This window comes from Leptodactylus fuscus, chromosome 3, assembly GCF_031893055.1.
Source record: "Leptodactylus fuscus isolate aLepFus1 chromosome 3, aLepFus1.hap2, whole genome shotgun sequence".
Taxonomy (NCBI): Eukaryota; Metazoa; Chordata; class Amphibia; order Anura; family Leptodactylidae; genus Leptodactylus; species Leptodactylus fuscus.
In genome coordinates, this window is record NC_134267.1 from 211,026,863 (window position 1) to 211,050,698 (window position 23,836).

Below are 23,836 nucleotides of genomic sequence, written 5' to 3' on the forward strand. Positions count from 1 at the left end.
AAGATGGGATTACACTATTTTATCCATGATCTTTTATATCCACATTCAGTGGTCTCCCACCTGCCATCATTTTCCAATTCTTATGCTGATACTGTCACATACGGCCTTGTCCCCGTGGACACTTGTTACTGCCTCATTCAGGGTTACTGACTGTTTTATTCCCTATGGCTTCTTAGCAACAACATATAGAAAAAGAATATTAGAAATGCCCAAATTGTACTCAAATGCACTTTAAACCCACCTACATCATGTTCACGAGCATTGTATGCACCATATTGTATAAAAGCAAATGAAAGGACATTGTTGTGCGCTCCAGGCATCTCGGTACAATGTCTTTCAGACCAATACAAAATGTGAGAACTGTTTCTACAAATTCTTATCATTCCTGGCATTGCAACTCTTCTGTTGTACGCCTAATACTGATGAGGGTTATCTAGGGTAATCTAGTGTATTACGATGACATGAAGAGTAGGGTTGAGCGATCGGGATCGGAAATGTTCGGATTCCTATCAGCGATCGAGTAAATTTCACGATCGCGATCGGAATTCTGATCCCGATCTTTTCTGTATTTTTTGGTAACTTTTTATAGCTTTTGAAAACGATCTTGGAAAAAAAAATCCCATTGACTTTAAGACATTAATTGGCATTAAGATCGGAATTGGGATCGGGTTCGAATGGAAAATGATCGGAAATCGGATTTTAAAAACGATCCTGAAATTTCAAGATCGGCTCAACCCTAATGAAGAGGTATTTGGCCCCCAGGAGTAACACTGATCTTGAAACATAATTCTTTAGGTAGCATTGTAATAAAAAACAGTTATACTCTGGCCTTGGACCTGTTTAATGAGTGACTTTACCTTGTTTTCTTGGTTATCCTTCTTACTGATTTCGCTTTGGTTGTGAAAGCTTGGACTCAACCTCAGCTTGGATACCTTTATAGCTCTGATTCTGATTTGGGTAAGTCTGTGCTCTCCTTGATTGACCTGATTTGTGTTTTCTCCTCTACTGTAGTTTTATAGTCTGATTTAATCTGCAGTTGCACCTTTTTTTCACACTAACTCCTGATTTAGTAACCTGGGTCCTGATCCATCTAAGTCCGTCTGGCCTCGTGGCAGACTCTGGTGTAGATGTCACAGTTGCCTTACACTTTACCATGCAGGTCAGTCTTATATTTTAGGTAGCTTTCTGTTATATGCCAGTTTCTGCAGTTATTTGCTGAAATTTCCCCAATGTGGGACTATTAAAGGATTATATTATCTTATCTTATTTGGCGATTGCATTGGAAGCAATGTCCGTGGATCTCCTATATTATGGTCACTTGTGCTTTTTTCAGCTATTTTACAGTTACTCCTGGCAGAATTACATGTAAAGGAAGCAGTAGTTGTAATGATGGATGGGGAGGGGTTGACTACTCCTTATTGTATACATCCCCTGTCTCAGAGAGAAATGTGAAATGTGCTGAGGCATAATGGGGCTAAAAACAACCAGGTATGAAGACTTATACAACAGGAGAACAAACTGCCCAGCAAGAACCTGCAGATATTTCAACTTTTGATGAAGCTCAGGTACCCTTCATGGCTCTGATGCAATAGCTCTGCTTGGGCTTTCCTGTGCAACTTCTCTTGACAAACGTCCAATCTGTATTTTAACAGAGTTGACATTTTCCTTTCCTTTTCTATCTGGACCCTAGATCACATGAAGATTTGTACACAAGCTTCCCATTATACCCATCCTCTGTTATTGCCCCTAGACAGTAATCATGTCCCCTTTTGTGCACAGCCTCCCCCATAGAATCTCTCCTTGAATATTTGCTGCTGGCCCCATTCAAGTAAACAGTAATGGAATCGAGTCAATCCCGTTTTTTTTCCTGAATTCCTAAAAGTTCCTTTAATGCTAAAGTCACAAGTGTCAGATCCAGTGCGGGATGCCTGCCATAGACATTCCTCAGCGGATCCACTCATGGCAAAATCCAGCTGAACTTGTCTGGATTCTTTTTAGATGGACATTAAAAAGGGACCCATTAACTTGTATTGTGGCCATCAGGCTGTCAAAATGGTCAAAAATAGGATGTTACGCACTGTCTGTCTGGATGTGTGAATACACTCATAATCCTTCCTTGTTCTGAACACAGCACTATTGTGTGCACAAGGCCTAACTACTCATTTCTCCACACTTCCACTTCTCCATATATCTATTTTTATATGGCTACTATCTGCCAGTAACATTTAGGCAAGAGACTGTATGCATGTGACATTTACATCCCGTTCTTCTGCTGTGGCATTTTACAAAGGTTGCAGTCACACCAGGCCCTGGAGCCTTAAGATGCCCAAATTACCCCCTGCCCTATAAGAGAGCACTAGTACTATCAATCACATGCCATAGATGTGACGTCACGGCCCAGTTGCTCGGACTTACACTGCAGTGCCCAGATGTGCAGTGACTAGGAGTCCACACTCTGCAGTTACTATGGTCCATTTACTGCGCTCTTTATTCTGCGATTTAGTCAGTAAAATTCCCATTTCTTCAGTGTTTCCTCCTTAAGACGCACTGGATCAGCTGACTGCACAATCTTTTATTGACTCGTCCTGCCAGACACCAAGCTGTTCTGCACCCTAGACCACAATAGCAACTAAGTAACCCCAAGTCAATAACCAGTGTATGACACAGACAGTCAGCTATGCCGCCACTCCAAGCTATGTCAGTCTTACAATCAATCCATCCAACATACCTGCGATGTGCAGCGAGAAATACAGATATTAACCCTTTGATCAGTGATGAAGGGCCTGCTACATAAGAACGTGGATAGATATATATAGATTATCCACACGTCTGGTGTAAACACATGATAAGTGCCGCATCTTCTGTCCTGTCTTACCAGAAAGATACAACATGTCCCCCGTTGTGGGAATTCTGCGAATATGGGCCGGGGCAGGAACACCTCTCCCCAACCTATTTATTATTCCTGATTTTCACAGATTTCTATTCTGGCACATGGTAATATACAGTATATGATTTATTAAGAAGCCGAAGCTCCTTGATAATTCAGGTTCTCCTTGTGACAGTTGGGGCCTTTATTAGGAGTATTTTGATCAGGATTTTGAGGCCGTATTCACCTCAAAATCCTGACCAAAAAGACGGCTCCCATTGAAATCAATGGGAGCTGTTCAGGTGTTTTTTCCGGGAGCTGCCTTGTTCCGGCTCCCAGAAAAAGAAGCGAGGCGCTCATTCTTCAGGCTGTTTCGCTTCACGATTCAGCCTGAAGACACACTCTCCTCTGGACTAGGTCCATTCATTGGGCCTAATCCGTAGCAGAGGCCTTGACACTTATACTGATCCTGCTACCACACTAGATCGCGTCTGATGAAGGTCTAAGGACCGAAACGTCATATCCAATTGATCTAGCCTGTCTTTCTATGCCAATATTTTGCATTGTGTCAAAAGGCGTTAACTATATTGTAAAATAAATCTCTATATTCCTTTGATCACAAAACAGTGTGTGCAGCAAAATCTATTTTCACTAGTATATTTGGGTCGAAGGACCTTTTTTCGCTAGCACCACATATAATTTTAGAGTGTGCGGTACCATTGACTTTTTTGCTTTTTTGCTAATCCGTAGCAGAGTGCATGACTGGATGCCGGTGCAGAGCACTGGCATTCAGTCGCAGCTACCCTTCTTTTGGACCGGAGGACGCCTCAGGTTCCGGTCCAAAAAACCCCGTGTGAACTTACCCTAAAGCTGCGTTCACCGAGCCGTGAAATCCACCTCAAAAAAGCAGCCTGGCAGTCTCCATAGACCACCATTGTGAGGGGGCGGATTATGACGTGGATTACGCACCATGATCCGCCCCCTCTGTGCCCGTGTCAACGGGCCCTAAGGCTGAGTTTGCACAGTTTTTTGGTCGGGAATTTGGTCAGGAATAGAGATGAGCGAACACTAAAATGTTCGAGGTTCGAAATTCGATTCGAACAGCCGCTCACTGTTCGAGTGTTCGAATGGGTTTCGAACCCCATTATAGTCTATGGGGAACATAAACTCGTTAAGGGGGAAACCCAAATTCGTGTCTGGAGGGTCACCAAGTCCACTATGACACCCCAGGAAATGATACCAACACCCTGGAATGACACTGGGACAGCAGGGGAAGCATGTCTGGGGGCATAAAAGTCACTTTATTTCATGGAAATCCCTGTCAGTTTGCGATTTTCGCAAGCTAACTTTTCCCCATAGAAATGCATTGGCCAGTGCTGATTGGCCAGAGTACGGAACTCGACCAATCAGCGCTGGCTCTGCTGGAGGAGGCGGAGTCTAAGATAGCTCCACACCAGTCTCCATTCAGGTCCGACCTTAGACTCCGCCTCCTCCGGCAGAGCCAGCGCTGATTGGCCGAAGGCTGGCCAATGCATTCCTATGCGAATGCAGACTTAGCAGTGCTGAGTCAGTTTTGCTCAACTACACATCTGATGCACACTCGGCACTGCTACATCAGATGTAGCAATCTGATGTAGCAGAGCCGAGGGTGCACTAGAACCCCTGTGCAAACTCAGTTCACGCTAATAGAATGCATTGGCCAGCGCTGATTGGCCAATGCATTCTATTAGCCCGATGAAGTAGAGCTGAATGTGTGTGCTAAGCACACACATTCAGCACTGCTTCATCAAGCCAATACAATGCATTAGCCAGTGCTGATTGGCCAGAGTACGGAATTCGGCCAATCAGCGCTGGCTCTGCTGGAGGAGGCGGAGTCTAAGGTCGGACCTGAATGGAGACTGGTGTGGAGCGATCTTAGACTCCGCCTCCTCCAGCAGAGCCAGCGCTGATTGGCCGAATTCCGTACTCTGGCCAATCAGCACTGGCTAATGCATTGTATTGGCGTGATGAAGCAGTGCTGAATGTGTGTGCTTAGCACACACATTCAGCTCTACTTCATCGGGCTAATAGAATGCATTGGCCAGCGCTGATTGGCCGAATTCCGTACTCTGGCCAATCAGTGCTGGCCAATGCATTCTATTAGCTTGATGAAGCAGAGTGTGCACAAGGGTTCAAGCGCACCCTCGGCTCTGATGTAGCAGAGCCGAGGCTGCACAAGGGTTCAAGCGCACCCTCGGCTCTGATGTAGGAGAGCCGAGGGTGCACTTGAACCCTTGTGCACCCTCAGCTCTGCTACATCAGAGCCGAGGGTGCGCTTGAACCCTTGTGCACACTCTGCTTCATCAAGCTAATAGAATGCATTGGCCAGCGCTGATTGGCCAATGTATTCTATTAGCCTGATGAAGTAGAGCTGAATGTGTGTGCTAAGCACACACACATTCAGCTCTACTTCATCGGGCTAATAGAATGCATTGGCCAGCGCTGATTGGCCAGAGTACGGAACTCGACCAATCAGCGCTGGCTCTGCTGGAGGAGGCGGAGTCTAAGATCGCTCCACACCAGTCTCCATTCAGGTCCGACCTTAGACTCCGCCTCCTCCAGCAGAGCCAGCGCTGATTGGCCGAATTCCGTACTCTGGCCAATCAGCACTGGCTAATGCATTGTATTGGCGTGATGAAGCAGTGCTGAATGTGTGTGCTTAGCACACACATTCAGCTCTACTTCATCGGGCTAATAGAATGCATTGGCCAATCAGCGCTGGCCAATGCATTCTATTAGCGTGAACTGAGTTTGCACAGGGGTTCTAGTGCACCCTCGGCTCTGCTACATCAGATTGCTACATCTGATGTAGCAGTGCCGAGTGTGCATCAGATGTGTAGTTGAGCAAAACTGACTCAGCACTGCTAAGTCTCTGCATTCACATAGGAATGCATTGGCCAGCCTTCGGCCAATCAGCGCTGGCTCTGCCGGAGGAGGCGGAGTCTAAGGTCGGACCTGAATGGAGACTGGTGTGGAGCGATCTTAGACTCCGCCTCCTCCAGCAGAGCCAGCGCTGATTGGTCGAGTTCCGTACTCTGGCCAATCAGCGCTGGCCAATGCATTCTATTAGCCCGATGAAGTAGAGCTGAATGTGTGTGCTTAGCACACACATTCAGCTCTACTTCATCAGGCTAATAGAATACATTGGCCAATCAGCGCTGGCCAATGCATTCTATTAGCTTGATGAAGCAGAGTGTGCACAAGGGTTCAAGCGCACCCTCGGCTCTGATGTAGCAGAGCTGAGGGTGCACAAGGGTTCAAGTGCACCCTCGGCTCTCCTACATCAGAGCCGAGGGTGCGCTTGAACCCTTGTGCAGCCTCGGCTCTGCTACATCAGAGCCGAGGGTGCGCTTGAACCCTTGTGCACACTCTGCTTCATCAAGCTAATAGAATGCATTGGCCAGCACTGATTGGCCAGAGTACGGAATTCGGCCAATCAGCGCTGGCCAATGCATCCCTATGGGAAAAAGTTTATCTCACAAAAATCACAATTACACACCCGATAGAGCCCCAAAAAGTTATTTTTAATAACATTCCCCCCTAAATAAAGGTTATCCCTAGCTATCCCTGCCTGTACAGCTATCCCTGTCTCATAGTCACAAAGTTCACATTCTCATATGACCCGGATTTGAAATCCACTATTCGTCTAAAATGGAGGTCACCTGTTTTCGGCAGCCAATGACTTTTTCCAATTTTTTTCAATGCCCCCAGTGTCGTAGTTCCTGTCCCACCTCCCCTGCGCTGTTATTGGTGCAAAAAAGGCGCCAGGGAAGGTGGGAGGGGAATCGAATTTTGGCGCACTTTACCACGTGGTGTTCGATTCGATTCGAACATGGCGAACACCCTGATATCCGATCGAACATGTGTTCGATAGAACACTGTTCGCTCATCTCTAGTCAGGAATCCGCCTCAAAATCCTCCACCAAAAAACGCCTCACCATACAGTCCTATGTAACCTTCCTTTTTTTTCCGCTAGCAGATTTTCCACTAGCGGAAAAAAAGAAGCAACATCTCCATTCTTCAGGCGTTTTCCGCCTGAAAAATTCAATGCAAGTCAATGGGAGGAGGAAAAACCACCTGGCGTTTTTTCTGAGGCATTTTTTGAGGCGTTTTTGGTGGATTTTCTGCATCCCATTGCCTTACATTGATTTTTTTCAGGCGGAAAACGCTTAAAAAATGCTTCAGGAAATGCCTCAAAAAACACCTCAGGAATTTTCCTGAGTGGATTTTTCCTGACCAAATTCCTGACCAAAAAGCTCAGTGTGAATGCAGCCTAAGGCTTATTTCACACGGGGGGCGGTATAGCGGGTTTTGGCACCCAGAGCCGCGTCAGGGGAGCCACGTCACTCTCGGGTCAAAACCTGCCTGACACGACTGTCGCGGTCGTGGCTCTCCCCCTCCCGGAGTCAGTTCAAATTAATGGGCCGACCCTGGAGGTTGCTGCATATACCACCATTGTGAGGGGGCAGATTATGACATGGATTACGCGCCATAATCTGCCCCCTCTGTGCCTGTGTCAACGGGCCCTAAGGCTGAGTTTGCAGTTTTTTAGTCAGGAATTTGGGCAGGAATCCGCCTCAAAATCAGCCTCCAAAAAAAGCTTCCCTATAGAGTTCTATTGAGAGGCTTTTTTTGGAGGCTGATTTTGAGGCGGATTCCTGACCAAATTCCTAACCAAAAAACTCTGTGTGAACTTATATGGTAGTGTCCAAAGATACAAATACGGTCGATAGAAAACTGCATCTCTGTAGTACAGATGTCTTTTAGGCTGGGACCCCATGTGGCATAACAAGCGTGGCATTTTACAGTCACTGCAAGGTGAATCCCATCCACACCTTGCGGAAAAATATGCACAGTGGAACACTGAGATTTCCAAAACCGTTGCGGTTTTGGAAATTGCAGCATGTCAATTATACCTGCAGAAACACCGGCGGTTTCCCTATAGGTATACTTGAAGCAGAAAGTCCGCAGAGGAAACCTGTGAAAAGTGCTACGGGAGAAACGATGATACTTTGCCGCCTTTTCCCACAGCTCTTTTTTGCTTCGGCCTGCTATGTTGTGCCTTAGCTTTAGACAGGGCAGCCTATGGGAACACCCTGTGTAGTTTTTCTACGGATATGGCTAAATGACTTAATAACAAGGTTAAAACTTCAAGTAAATCTCCATTTTATGAGTTGCTATCACTGTACTGCTGCTTCCTATACACCAAGCAGTAGAAGACAACCAACCATTAATGTAAGAAGCTTGATATCTCAGAGGCATTGACTACTTGGTAGAAAATATCCAGGACCCTCAGGGTGCCTTCTGGTACAACAGTTTAATAGCACAGCCTATGGCACTATTTCCCATGTGAGGGTGTTCGGTGCGTGAGCGTTCATTGTTCCCCAGACTTGGTCCCTCTGGATCAATATAGCGACTTTACAGTACATGTATCAAATGGCTATTTTTGACAGCGACTCACAAACCCAGACTAATGGCCTGATGTCATATCTATTAGGTCATCAATGTCTAAGACAGCCGGACCACTGGGACCCCCACCATGATCATATAAGGGTCACAGTGCTTAGTATAGTTCAGCTTTTCTTTAGGATGGGAATTGCACAGTTTATGGACTAGAGCGTTCCTTTAGCATACCATAAGGATATTTTTACATATTTGGGGCAATAAATAACAATGTTCAGATGAGAATGTTATGATCCAGAATCCAGACCAAATCATTTGAAGTTATTGGGCGCACTGTGAGGAACATCAATGAACTGTCTAAAGATCCGAGAGCGAGAAGGTAACGCCAAAGATATTTTCATAGCACTGAAACTGGTTGCAACAGAAACATGGATGTGCCCCAATGGATCCATTATAAATCAATGGGGGCTGTCAGATAATGTTTGTATGTTTGTATCTGTTATATAATTGATCCATCAGGGCACCAAAAGACTCTCACGCTATGTCGCAAATGTAAACAGATCCTTAAGCATTAACCCATTAATAGCCGCCCGTTATGTTTTGTGGAGCTTTAACTTTGTCAGTGTACTAGCCATGTTTTTAACGTCTAGCACACTGACCCATTAGTTACTTATGGTCCCATACACACGACGGGAAGGTGAGCCTGGGGGCAAAAACCAGGACATGCCCTATCTTGTGAAGGACACAGACGGCAATGACAAGGGTGAACATTTGTAATACGCTTTTCTCACGGTGACTCTATGTGAAGGGAGTGTTGTGGAGTGGGGGAGTTCGCGGATACAGGCGCTCATCCCCAACATCCACAAGGGTCAGTTGTTTGTACAGGGAGACGATTTACCTATCACTATATTTTTTTTTGCTTGTGAGAGGAAACTGGAATACCCAGAAGAAAACCACGGAAACACAGGGAGAACATACAAACTCCATGCAGATGTTGCTCCATCAACTAACCCAGGACCCGGCGCTGCAAGGCATCAGTGCTAGCCACTAAGCCACCCCGTGTGCTTTCAGTGATCTCATAGACCCATACATGTACACGTTTTTTTGCATTATTCAAGCAGAATAATATAGGTACAGGGTCGTTTGCTGACAATGTCAGCCTGATGGTCTACACCTAAGGTAGGTTCTTTACTACTTCAACCTTTGATTATTTTGAGAAGGACCAGAAAATTAAAGGGGTGATCCAACTTGTTTTTTTTTTACACCCTGCGAGGGTTAAAGTAACAATCACTATATACTTACTTCTGTGTCCAGGATCCAGGGAAAGTGACTGTTTGGGTCCCCGGAATTCATCATCGTATGCCTGCCCATGACTGATATATCGTTATCGGTCATGTACGAGCAGACTGGTGGACCGGAGAGGAAAGTATATAGTGATTATTATTATAAAGGGTGTCTACAACCTCCACCAAGCAACACATTCAAAGAAGTCTATCCAAACCTTATGGGGGGTGCACTATATCAACAAAGGAAAAAAGTCCAAGGACAACATCTGCAAGGAGTTTGTATGTTCTCCCCGTGTTTGCAAGGGTTTCTTCTGGGTACTCCAGTTTCTTTCCACACTCCAAAGACATACTGATAGAGAATGTGATATCGTGCAATATATGTTTTTTTGCACCCTATGGGTGACAGTGATATTTGGCATGTGCTGGACTTATTAGTCTTGATAGTACAGTATACATCCAACAACAGGCAAAATAGCAATGTATACGGAGCATTAGTCACACCAATGTATAGACTTTATACTTGTAAAAATTATAATTGTAATGGGCATTCACACTTGTGCCCATGTCCGCTTGCTGAGTCTCTGTCCTATTCCCTAGAGAAACTGGACAGGGGACGGCTACCGGCGGTCAGTTTTAAAACCCATTCATTTGAACGGGTTTTAGAAGGATACCTCCAGTGTCCGTAGGCGGCCTCTCCGCGGGGAAACCGTTTTTTTTGTGTTTTTTTTTTTCTTTTTGGCCGGACACAAAGTCCTGCATGTCTAACTTTGTGTCTGGCCAAAAAAAAAAACAAACGTTTTCCCCATAGAGACGCTGCATACGGACACCGGCTTTGCTTGTAAAACCCATTCAAATGAATGGGTTTTAAAACTGACCGCCGGGAAGCCGTCCCCTGTCCAATAGGTATAGGACGGAGACCTGTCAGGAAGACACGGGCGCAAGTGTGAACACCCCCTTAAACTGTAGCTTTCCTTGTGTTTCTGTCCACTTTAGCTCTATTAACCTATACGTCATGACAACAAAAGATGTTAAAGTGACTCACAAAGCCTAAGCCTGGGACAAGTTTGGTGACGCTGCATGACCAAATAAATTGTGTAATTTATCTATGACTTGGTGTTGTGCAGCTATCGTAGATTTTCAATTTGCAGGTGGACAGGTTGCGGTCACACATAATGTACATTAAGGTATATGACGGCACAGTCGCATCAGACTTGTGACCTGCAACTAAAAATAAGGGAATTTTGGATTTTTGCAAACAATCATGTGCATATATAACATACATTATTTTGTGTACTGGAACGCAACAAATTTGCTAGTTATTAGATGGGATGTCACAATGCGACACTGCAAACTTCATGATGCCAAACTAAGTTGCCAGGCACCCCTAGCCAAGAAGCTTACAGAAATGAAGACTGTACACAGATTAAATAACAAGAAGAACCAGTCTGGTTCTTAAACGAAATTTACTTCCAAGTAGTAAGACAATTGGTCTGACCATTCCTGTTGCTGTATGTTCACATTACGACAACACTACAGCTACAGCACAAAAAGTTCAATTCAAAATTGATGCAGATAATAAAGCCATGAGACTTATGATCTGCAACTAAACATTCTGGAATTCATAGATTCCATCTAAGAATGTGTTGCCTTGGCGGTAGCGTTATGAATGGCGTTTTTTAACTACTCCAGCTGTACTTCAATGGTCTCCGCAACCATGAAAAGACGACGACAACTTTTGTAGCACTGACACAGCGTTGCAAAGTTGTGTGACGATGTGTAAGAGGGTGCCAAAACCCAATGTAAATGGTGCAAATATTAATAACGTAACTTTTTCTGTGCCGCAAAGACTGTCATGGCTGCCAAAGTCATGCTACATAGACAGTGACCTATTAAATGCCAAATGCTACTGAAGCGACTTTAGTGCTGCATGAAGTCTTTGTGACAAAGAAAGTTACGAATGACAAGAAAGTGGCATCATGTGACCTGGATCGCACATCATAAGTCAGTGTGTGCCCCCAGCTGGAGAGGGCCCAGCTGTTTAGGAAATGAGAGGTCACCGGTGTCACTGACAGACGCAGACCCAGGAAAGAGTGACAAATCTGTGCGTTGATGTGCAGCTGACCTCTGAGACGCCTCCGTCCCCTGTCACCGGCTGTCAGTCATCTGCTTACCTGGTCTATAGGCAGCTGTACTGCATGGCTGAGGGGGAGCAGCACTGTGGAGCCCGTGGTACTTGTAGCCATGGCAATCCCTCCAATGAAAGATGAGCAAGATGATGCTGAAGATGTTCACCTTGTAATCCACACACTCCAGGGAGAAAGCAAGGATCTTGACCGCTGCGAATGCCAACCACAATGGATCCACAGATGTGCACAAACTAACACGGTCCCCCCAACTGGAGGCAATGAGGTGCCCCCTGCCCGCGGTATTAAAAATGGGGGTCCAGAGCCTAAAAAAATAAAATATAAATATATAAAGTGCTGGCACTTGAGCTCACATTATGAATAAAGAGCAAAGCAGCGAGGACTCCAATGCAAACATCCAGCAGTCTCTCCAGGCACAGAAATGACAAAGCCACAGCCTCCTGCACCTCCTCACACCGCTCAGTGCACTGAATGCAGAATTACAGGGAGGAGGGAGGGAGCAAAATGAGCGCTGGGCTGGGAAATTGCAAACCCTCATGTATGGAAGCCCAGACAGCACATTCTTTCTTATTGTCATTCTGTAAATCACAGCTTCTTCCCGTTCTGGTGTCACTACAGCTCAGTGTCTCTGCTGCGGACATCATGCTGCATGTCACGGGAGGCATTTTATCCGGTTTTAGATTATTTTACTGAATAAACGGTAGAAAAGGTTTGCAAATCAGACACATAGTATACACGGTGTCATCTGATGTCACATTAAGTATTAGATTTATTCCTCTTGCTTACACATAAATATTACTGATTATTGGGCTTTCTTCTCCAGATTCTAGCTGTAAAGCAATCCTCTGCCTCCAGTCGTGCAGCAGACATCACACCAAACAGCAAGCGATTACTGTGAGTGCAGAATGCAGTGTACACAGCTATAGGGATGTACAACAATTGCTACCACTTGAAGTGTGTACCCTGGCAGGCAACAAGTAATATGGATTGAAAGAAGTAACAGCTATTGTATGATGGAGTCTGTCTAGTGGTGTAACAGGTTCAGGATAATAAAACGTCACTGTGATGTTACAGTATAGGGATATAAACACAGTGATGTCACAATGGAGGGATAATAGATACAGGGATAATACACACAGTGATGTCACAGTACAGAGATAATACACACAGTGATGTCACAGTACAGAGATAATACACACAGTGACGTCACAGTACAGGGATAATACACACAGTGATGTCACAGTACAGAGATAATACACACAGTGATGTCACAGTACAGGATAATACACAGTGATGTCACAGTACAGGATAATACACACGGTGATGTCACAGTACAGGGATAATACACACAGTGATGTCACAGTACAGAGATAATACACACAGTGATGTCACAGTACAGGGATAATACACACAGTGATGTCACAGTACAGGGATAATACACACAGTGATGTCACAGTACAGGGATAATACACACAGTGATGTCACAGTACAGGGATAATACACACAGTGATGTGACAGTACAGGGATAATGCACACAGTGATGTCACAATATAGGGATAATACACACAGTGATGTCACAGTACAGGGATAACACACACAGTGATGTCACAGTACAAGGATAATACACACAGTGATGTCACAGTACAGGGATAATACACACAGTGATGTCACAGTACAAGGATAATACACACAGTGATGTCACAGTACAAGGATAATACACACAGTGATGTCACAGTACAGGGATAATACACACAGTGATGTCACAGTACAAGGATAATATACACAGTGATGTCACAGTACAAGGATAATATACACAGTGATGTCACAGTACAGGGATAATATACACAGTGATGTCACAGTACAGGGATAATACACACAGTGATGTCAAAGTACAGGGATAATATACACAGTGATGTCACAGTACAGGGATAATATACACAGTGATGTCACAGTACAGGGATAATACACACAGTGATGACAGTACAGGGATAATACACACAGTGATGTCACAGTACAGGGATAATACACACAGTGATGTCACAGTACAGGATAATATACATAATGATGTCACAGTACAGGGATAATACACACAGTGATGTCACAGTACAGGGATAATACACACAGTGATGGCACAGTACAGGGATAATACACACAGTGATGTCACAGTACAGGGATAATACACACAGTGATGTCACAGTACAGGGATAATACACACAGTGATGGCACAGTACAGGATAATACACACAGTGATGGCACAGTACAGGGATAATACACACAGTGATGTCACAGTACAGGGATAATACACACAGTGATGTCACAGTACAGGGATAATACACACAGTGATGTCACAGTACAGGGATAATACACACAGTGATGGCACAGTAGAGGGTAAACAAATAGTAATATTGCAATAAAGAGTTAGTCACGATGTATAATGTGGCATCCCTGTACATGAGAATACCATATAATGATGCCACATACAGTATAATGCACACATAATTTCAATACACAGAAATAATGCAAAAAGTAATGCAGAGGAGAAAGGATAATGCACACAGAGGGGTAAATATGGTGTGCTATAATAAAAGTAGGTATTATTATCATTAGTATTATCCCATACTGTCTCCCATTGTATATAGTTATCACTAAATGTTATGGATATGGCCCTCCTAAGTGCTATGACTGGAGGGACCAATTATTTACCCCTACCCGAATAGACTCCTATTGTAATAAGGACAAGACACTGCTTAGTGGGAAAAAACCGGGGGGTTGGCCACAGCTTATTTATTTACACATAATAAACATAAGCCAACGTTAGAATAATAAACCAAATATAAACACAAAACAACTCCATGCCCTGGAACCTTGCTCCTGGCTTTCGCCTGAAATGCCAGACCGCCTTCCGACAGCGGGCATGCGGGCCATCTCATCTCTGGGGCATGGAAACCTCCCGCAGCTGTGACAACTAACAAACCTGAAAAAGAAAACAGTTAAACCAAACAGCAGCAAAACCATGAGGGCAGGGTGGGAGGGAGATCCTCTCTACAGCATGACACTGTGAGAAGGTGCTTCCACAACCATGTGACCTCATTTATATACTACTCCGCCCCTTAAACCCAAGGGCCAATCCGTATAACCCACTAACGGAGTCTCCAATTATTTCAAAGGTAAACTTGTATCTCCCGCCCTCCAGTCCTAGCCCTTCTCTCTATATGCTTCAAGGGCCCATAGACCCTAGTAGTAAGAGTGAGAAGACATAGTGCAGCACTGGCCACATCCAACCACAGTGGCCAATGGGCAAACAATGTTGCAGGTAAAACTTCAGCTCTGTACATACCTTATGTGGTAGTGATAGTTACTACTGAGTGACTGGAGGCTTAGTGCTAATCTTCAATTTCCCTACAAGAAACAAGCGCTTGATAGCTGCAGCAATAAAGGGACAGATTTATTATGCCAGCAAACAGAGCTACTTCCTACCACACACAGGCTGTTCCACCTTGCTTATTTCTTGTAGGGTGCTGTAACCAATTTCTATATGTCTTCCCTGCACCTCTATGGGCTCTTGAGACCACTATGTCATTATCCTTTCCAAAAATGATCCCAACAACCCTTGGTTGCAAACATGTAAACATGTACATCTTCCGACGCTGCACAGCAGACATACAGGCCCAGACCACCAAGTGGCGCCACAGTCCAAGTCCTTGTTGTGAAAGGGCAATGTTCTCTTTAAAATTGCGGTGACACCAGCACAATAGCAAATTGTAATACATCACACAGTTGTTTTCTAGGTTAAAGGAGTACTCCAAATACATACTGATTTTAGATTGTGAATTAGGGAATTTAGATTGTGAGCCCTATACGGGACAGTAACTGACAACATCTGTATAGCACTGTGGAATATGATGGCGCTATACAAGTAAGCAAAGAAAAATAAAGGGGTGATCAGTGTAGGTGTAAAACAAAAAAAGTCACACTCACCTATCCCTCCAGTATATAAGTGGAGAGGTCAATCTGTCATCTGAGTGATCGTGCTGTGGGATCGGTGATCTATCCGAGTGATGTCATTGGTCCCTCACCAGCATCTGCTGAGGACAATCATTGGCCTTGGCGATCATATGAACCTTTCCACTTCCCATCCAGTGAGTCCCAGCACCAGAGGAAATCAGGACCTGGGCTGGACAATGGAGCATCAGGGATAGGTATAAATTTTTTTTTGTTCTACACCCCCGTCATCCCTAAGTTTGCTGATTCCCGGAGAACTGGTCAGTGTTGAAAGACCAATTGCAAGGAGAGGGTTTCTTCTCTAATTTGTTCTTGTCTTGCAGGGACCCGGTGGACTTGTGCCATTGTTCCTCGGCAGTGGACTTATATCAGATGACTCCCTTACAGACATCCAGCTTGACCTCTGGTTCACCAGTTTTTCTGCCTATAACAGCACAAGTCTGACTTGCTTGGTGAGCTTCTCAGAGAGGTTTGAGTTATTCTTGATCCGCTTTTCTCCCCATTTACAACCAGTTGCAGGGCTGGATTGACAGGACTCGTCTAAGGCGAAAGGCAGCCAGTCTGTCGCTATCTGCTGGTCACCTGCTCATCTCATACAGTCCACACTGACCCTACTATGGCGTCCTTAGTGGTTTTCGCATGAACAGAACCATACATAAATTTGTAGACAATTGAAAGTTATGCTAGTTTCACACCTGCATTCAGGTTTCCACTCGTGGGATCTGCTTGGAGGACCCACGAACGGAAACCTAATCCGCTTAAAAAAGCAGTTACCCTATTGGTGCCATCTTTTGTCTCAATCAGTTGCCAATGGATATGACCATGAATTTAGAAACTTCCTATGGCCTGACTCTTATCAAGTCATGATTTCCTTATTGTGGACTGGTTATCAGACCCGATCTAATAAGGAATATAAGGAAATCATTGACTGACAAGTTCCAGAGCAGATGAAGTTCCCGCATTTATGGTCCTATCCATTGCCAACCTATGGAGACAAAAGATGGCAAAACTAAAATGGAATCTTGAAAACTCTGCAAAACTTTTAATTATTTATTTTTGCAAAAATATTTAACTTTCAATTTTAACTGGATATATACATATATGGTCCAGGCCCCACGTAGTGAGATGTAGTAAAAAAAAAAAAAAAATGCGGAAAAAAGCATGACAGAAACCCTGTTTTCCGCAGGTATAATTGGCAATCTGCAATCCACAGTGGCCCCTACACAGTACAATGTGCTCCACATTGGCCCCTACACAGTACAATGTGCTCCACATTGGCCCCTACACAGATGGGTGCCCACAGAGAGGGCTCTGAGTGCCAACTCTGTCACCCGTGCCATAGGTTCGCCATCACGGTCTTATAGGGCTGAAGCTCTCACAGAGAGTTGCTATCACACAGAAACAGCAATAATAATAATTTTATTTATATAGTGCCAACATATCCTGCAGTGCTTTACATACACTATGTGATCACAAGTATCCGGACACCTGGCTGAAAATGACTTACAAGTTGGTGGCGCCCTCCATCGGTAATGCTGGATACAATATGGTGTTGGCCCACCCTTAGCCTTGATGACAGCTTCCACTCTTGCAGGCATACGTTAAATCAGGTGCTGGAAGGTTTCTTGGGGAATGACAGCCCATTCTTTACGGAGTGCTGCGCTGAGGAGAGGTATCGATGTAGGTCGGTGAGGCCTGGCACCAAGTCAGCGTTCCAAAATATCCCAAAGGTGTTCTATAGGATTCAAGTCAGGACTCTGTGCAGGCCAGTCCATTACAGAGATGTTATTGTCGTGTAACCACTCTGCCACAGGCTGTGCAGTATGAACAGGTGCTCGATCGGGTTGAAAGATGCAATCGCCATCCCCGAATTGCTCTTCAACAGTGGGAAGCAAGAAGGTGTTTAAAACACCAATGTAGGCCTGTGCTGTGATAGTGCCACGCAAAACAACAAGGGGTGCAAGCCCTCTCCATGAAAAACACGACCACACCATAACACCACCGCTTCCGAATTTTACTTTTGGCACTACACACGCTGGCAGATGATGTTCACTGGGCATTCTCTATACCCACACCCTGCCATCTGATCGCCACATTGTGTACCGTGATTCGTCACTCCACACAACGTTTTCCCACTGTTCAATCGTCCAACGTTTACGCTCCTTACACCAAGCGAGGTGTTGTTTGGCATTGACCTGTGTGATGTGTAGCACCCAATCACCTGACCACATTCGAAATCCGTGAGTTCCCATTCTGCTCTCTCACAATGTCTACTGTCTACTGAGGTCGCTGATATGGAGTACCTGGCAGTAGGTGGCAGCACAATGCACCTAATATGAAAAACATATGTTATTGGGGGTGTCTGGATACTTTTGATCACATAGTGTATCAGAGGACAAATGAACAGACAATATTAAAAATTACAATGTAACAAAATAATGAACATATCAAGTAATTGGAGTGAAGACCCTGCTCAAAAGAGTTTACACCCATTAAATTAAAAGTAGGTCTCTGTCTTTAGTCCTCTGACCTACACACCCTCTTCCACACAAAGAGAACCTTGTTATGACTGACAACTCAGTCCTCTGGTGGTAACCAGGTATGACGTATAATTGTTAAGGCTAGGCTTTCAAGGTGATTTTGGCTGCAACCAAAGAACATCATGTTGCCTGCAACTCCTGGACTAATACAGTAAGTGAATGAAGTTGCTTTCCGACCCTGGGGGTGCTATTAATGCAACGTCATATTCACACACCCTCGGGGTCACAATGCAACTCCAGTCATTTACATTAATGGAGGAGCCGCAGGGTGACATGGTGGTCTTTGGTCATTGACCAGTGTCGCAGGTTTCCTAATATATTTGTATACTCTTGAGATGTATGCTCCCCAGCTGTGCATTTGTATGGTCAGAAAGTTTTCACCATTGTTCTGCGAATTATATAAGAGCATGCTATTGGATATTTATCACTGATAATATACTAAGGGATTGCTATTTGAGCAAACCCTTTATGTATTGGCGCAGGTTCACATAAAGGTGAACTAACGCATTACATCAACTCAGCATAGAAAACAAGGAAAAGCTAAATGTAGCCCTCTAATCTCTGATCAAGGAGAGCAAGGCAGGACGTATTAATCTCTTCTGCCACCTCATCCCGCACACTCATCTTTATTACAGGCTGTCATGTTTGTGAGCAATTAAAAAAATTAAAAGCCTGCGACTAATTCCTTGGACTACAACTCCCAGAAGACAACAGACTAGCATTGAGCATATTAGAGGGAGTCTATCAAAATGTCTTCTGCACCAATAACAGTACAAAACAGGGGCCTTTAATAGGTGCAGAAACTTTCCTTTGTGGTCACAAACCGATGAAGCAATGCAGAGATAATTCTCTTTTTCTGGATATGCAAATCAGCTGCAAGTGCACCAGGAGCAGGACCAGTTTGTGAGACTTGCCCACAGACAACCAGTCCCAAGTGCTCAGGTTCCCCCTTGGTTTTGCCACCCGATGTCGCCTCTTTAGCCATAAATGATTGTCCTGCCTGAGTCACAGCTGACTATGGGCAAATAGGCCCCACCCCCATTGCACTTGCCAACTGATATGCATATCCATAACCAGAAGATTATCTCTGCATGGCTTCTCTGGTTTGTGGCCACAGAGGTAGGTTTCTGTCCCTATTAAATGACCCAACACAGCACTACCATTGGCTTGGAAATCATTTATTTTAGACCTGATTAGGCCTCATTCTGGCTCCGGTGCACCGCTGGTTATACAGTACCCTGGGGATCAGCTCACCCTGCACTTTAACTCTTGCCTGTCCTGCTCTCCTTGCCTGCCTTTTGTATTCCTGTTTTCCTGGCCTCCGTGTATGACTCTGCTTGCTCCCTAGACCACCTCTCTTTGACTTGTGATTTGGATACCTCATGACCTCCAGTAGTGGAAAAAAAAGAAAAAAAAAGAGAGAGACACCGAGCGCTCTAAGTGTAGTAAAAACATGACACTTTTTAGAGAAATATTGATGAATAATAAACAAACCAGTTGGCCACCTGGTCGGGTTGTGAGATGTCACAACCTTAAAGGGATTCTACCACTAAAACACTTTTTTTTCTAGTTACCACGTCGGAATAGCCTTTAAAAAGGCTATTCGTCTCTTACCTGTGGAAGTGATCTCTGCCGCGCCATTCGTTCAAAATACCGGTTTGTACCGGTATGCTAATTAGTTCTCTCGCAGCGATGGGGGCGTCCCCATCGCAGGAGCAGCGATGGGGGCGTCCCCATTGCAGCTCGAAAACCGACCGCAGCGCCGCCTCTCTGGTCTTCGGTGTCCTCCCCTTGCCTCTTCAGCGTCTGTCGGACGCCTGCGCAGTATGCTCTCTGTTCGGCGAAGATTGCCGAACGTACTGCGCATGCGCGAAAGTGCGGCGCCCGCACTATGGCTGGGACCGCACTTTCGCGCATGCGCAGTACGTTCGGCAAGCTTCGCCGAACAGAGAGCATACTGCACAGGCGTCCGACAGACGCTGAAGAAGGAAGGGGAGGACACCGAAGACCAGAGAGGCGGCGTTGCGGTCGGTTTTCGAGCTGCAATGGGGACGCCCCCATCGCTGCTCCTGCGATGGGGACGCCCCCATCGCTGCGAGAGAACTAATTAGCATACCGGTACAAACCGGTATTTTGAACGAACGGCGCGGCGGAGAGCACTTCCACAGGTAAGAGACGAATAGCCTTTTTAAAGGCTATTCCGACGTGGTAACTAGAAAAAAAAGTGTTTTAGTGGTAGAATCCCTTTAATATGAGCTTACTGGTTGGCAATCCAGGTGGGAGTGGCAGCAGAACCAACAGTACGCCGGATACCCGGAGAAGAGATGTATATATGTTGAGAACCAGAGGTTCGGGCTGGAATGGAGTTCTGCGCTCTCTGGTGGGTCTTAATGATGATACGGAGACCGGATTTCCAGATGTTGAATAGATTTATTATAAAACAATAGCACAAAGCGTTTCGGGCCTCTACGGGTCCTTTCTCACGTGCAAGAGCAATACATCCCACAGTGGATGATGGATGTCCGTCATCAAAAATAATTTGCTGGGGCATTTTCTCACGGCCGCCAAGGCTGTCATTCCAAGGCATTGACGCAGCCCTACTCCACCTACCCTTCTTGAGTTTCTCCAGGAATTCCTCCTTATTCGGAGAATGGAGGCCCTGGTTGTAGTGGACTCTCCTGACTCCTCTTGGTTTGAGCAGCTCTGGCGGCCTTGGGTGGTATTCCAGGAGTCCTCTGACTTCTTTTTCTTGAGTGGAGACTCAGTTGTGTCTCTGATCCTCCTTGCTCTCTCTTTTTATCTTTTTCTTTCCCCTTTGGCTCTCCCCCTTGTTCTCTTGTCCTGTCTCCCCCCTCTCTCTTGTTCGTGTTTGTGGTCTTGCCTGTTTGTTTGTCTTTCCGGGGCTTTGTCCCCTTTCTCTGTTCCCTGTATGTTTTGCCGTTCATATTGTCTGGCTCTCAGACCGGTCGGTTTATTTCTTCTTTATTTGTCGCTTCAGCATTGAATGTATCCTATTGAGTTTTACCGGTTGGGGCCTGCGTGTCCCGTTTCTGGATTTCTTTATTTGTTCTTGTTCGTGTTCTCTTATTATAAAAATTTCAATAAACACCGATTATACATAAAAATAATAACTTATCCTGTAAAAAAACAAACAAAAAACAAGCCCTCAGTCTACTATGGCAGTGAAAAACTAAAACAGTTATGTCTCTTGGAAGACAGAATTGAAAAAATTTAAAATTGAAAGTTTGCTTCAGAAATGCTAAGCTCAGGTTGATGCCTCTGGCAATGCTTATCGCCCAAGGGAACAAAGCATCGGGCATTTAGAAATCCACCATGTCTGGTATAAGGTATATTGTGCTCCTAGATACATGACATTTGGGGGGATTAGCTGTCTGGCATGTGCCCTGGGATCTGGATGACATAGAGTAGCCACAAAAAACAAAATTGCCTACATTTATGTGTAAAGAACAGATTTAGGCAGAGTATTTGTCAGAGGTGTAATAAGTAACCATTGGACCCCATAGCAAAACATGTAATGGGACCCCAGGCCCACCTTAAACAGCAAGTTTAGAACTTGAAAAGTGCAAGATTATTTTGGTCACTTTTACCCACAGACTTAGCACAGGGTGGTGACAAATGTCATCTTATATGATCTACACTGTGTACTGTGAAGGTATAGTGAGATCCAGTCAACCTGTTATCATACACAGTTCCACAGCCATTGCCTCTTTAGGAAGAGGGGTGAAGCTACAGACTGGAAGAGGGTCTCTCTTTGAGTTCCAGGTCAGGGAGTGCAGGAGAGGTGTGTGGAGGTGCAGTGTGTGCTCCAGCCACATGGTGAGAGAAGCAGTAGTGAGTAGGCCGGGGTTCTTCAGAGGTGAGACAAGACCTTGCAGGGATGGAGCTGCAGTCATAGGACCATCAATTCCTAACTAGTGTGAGAAACACTAAGAACATTGAGAGACTCACTGGACCGAGGCCTAGTGAATGCAGTATTCCTGGAGGCTCAGTAACATACAGAGTTGGGGTGAGTGCATCCAGCATCCCAAAGAACTCGCGTTACCTGCTGTCCAGAAGGGGGATCTACCCAGTTGTATTTAACCTCTGAGCTCCTGGAACCCAGGACCAGAGGAAATCTATTAGAGAGTTTGAGCAGTAGTGGAAGGCTGAATCATACTAATGGTAAAAGGGAAGACTGGCATCTCACTATACTGGAGCAAGTTGAATCCTCCTGTAACATCTGTTATCTCCTGCTGACTACAGAAGTAAACTGTAAGTGTTTGGTTAACCCCTGTCTGGACTGTGTTCTTTCACTGATCATCCCTCCTGTTACTCCTCCTGGAAATCACCCCTTCCTCACCTATATCATCTGGCCCTGGGACCTGCCCTGGTTGGAGAGGGTATAACATCTGGCACTGCATCACCACCTATTCCAAGAGGCCCTGTCTACAGTGCCCGGCTTCATCCCAAGCCGAAACTCCAACTGGCGTCACAACAAACTTTTATTTTTCTTTTTATTATTTTTCTTTAATCCATTTTTACTTAAAAAAACCTTCCCCTTTTCAAGGCGCTGCTGCCCCTGGTGTCGGGCCTGCTCGCACCGTGAATCCACAGAGGCCGAGCCGGGGCGACTCAGTGATTTTACAGAACAGATAATACACACAGTGATGTCACAGTACCAGGAAAATGCACACAGTGATGTCACAGTACCACTATAATGCACACAGTGATGTCATAGTACCAAGATAATGCACACAGTGATGTCACAGTACTGGAATAAGTCATGCAGTGATGTTGCAGTACCAGGATTATATACAGCATGACATTATTGCACAGGGATATTGCACATACAAATAGGTCACTGCATGCACTGTGACATCACTACATATGAAGAAAGTAATTATAATGATGTCACATGCAGGCTTTATGATGCCCCAGTAAGTATTGGAGGTGCATTCAGTTTTCCATTTCCCTTTCCATCATCCATAGGTATCACTAATGGCACCCTAGGTCTTAGTGGAAAAGGGGCCCTTAGTTGTTGGCCCCCACAGCCAGGGCCGCCATCAGGAATTTTGGGTCCCCATACAGCCTAAGTGTCTGCCCCCCCCCCCCCCGCTGCCGCCATTTTAAAACTACTTTATTTTGCGACATACCAATTCTGTATTACATTTACCTTTATTTAGCAGCTTTACAAGGCTTAATCAGGCCCCAGTTCCCTCTCCGCAGTGCCACACACCCGATGCCCCAACAATCCCCCTTCCCCCCCCCGTCCACCTTCTAACATCTTTCCACTGCCCCCTGTACCCATACCTCCCAACTTTTGAAGAACCAAAAGAGGGACAAAAAGTGCGGCGCGCTTTGCGTGCCGCGGCAAATTTAGCCACACCCACCGTTATGTTGACTCCACCCATTCTCATTAATTTTTCATGTGCCCGCACACAGTATAATCCTCCTACAGTCACCCGTACATTATATGTCCCCCCTCTATCTCTCCCCCAGCTTCATATACACCCTTCATCTGCACCCAGTTTCATGTCTCCCACCCAATCTCTGCCC

The 23,836-nt window shown here is 45.2% G+C and overlaps 1 protein-coding gene across 1 annotated transcript in view; it reads right to left on the reverse strand.

The window, feature by feature from the left end:
* Positions 1–12,193, reverse strand: part of MBOAT2 (membrane bound glycerophospholipid O-acyltransferase 2) — a 176,296-nt gene extending 164,103 nt beyond the window's left edge. The window contains exon 1 of the mRNA XM_075269113.1: positions 11,766–12,193. Coding sequence (XP_075125214.1) covers positions 11,766–11,837 — 72 coding nt within the window. The 5' untranslated portion in view covers positions 11,838–12,193. The remainder of the gene's footprint in view (positions 1–11,765) is intronic.
* Between the last annotated feature and the right edge of the window lie 11,643 nt (positions 12,194–23,836).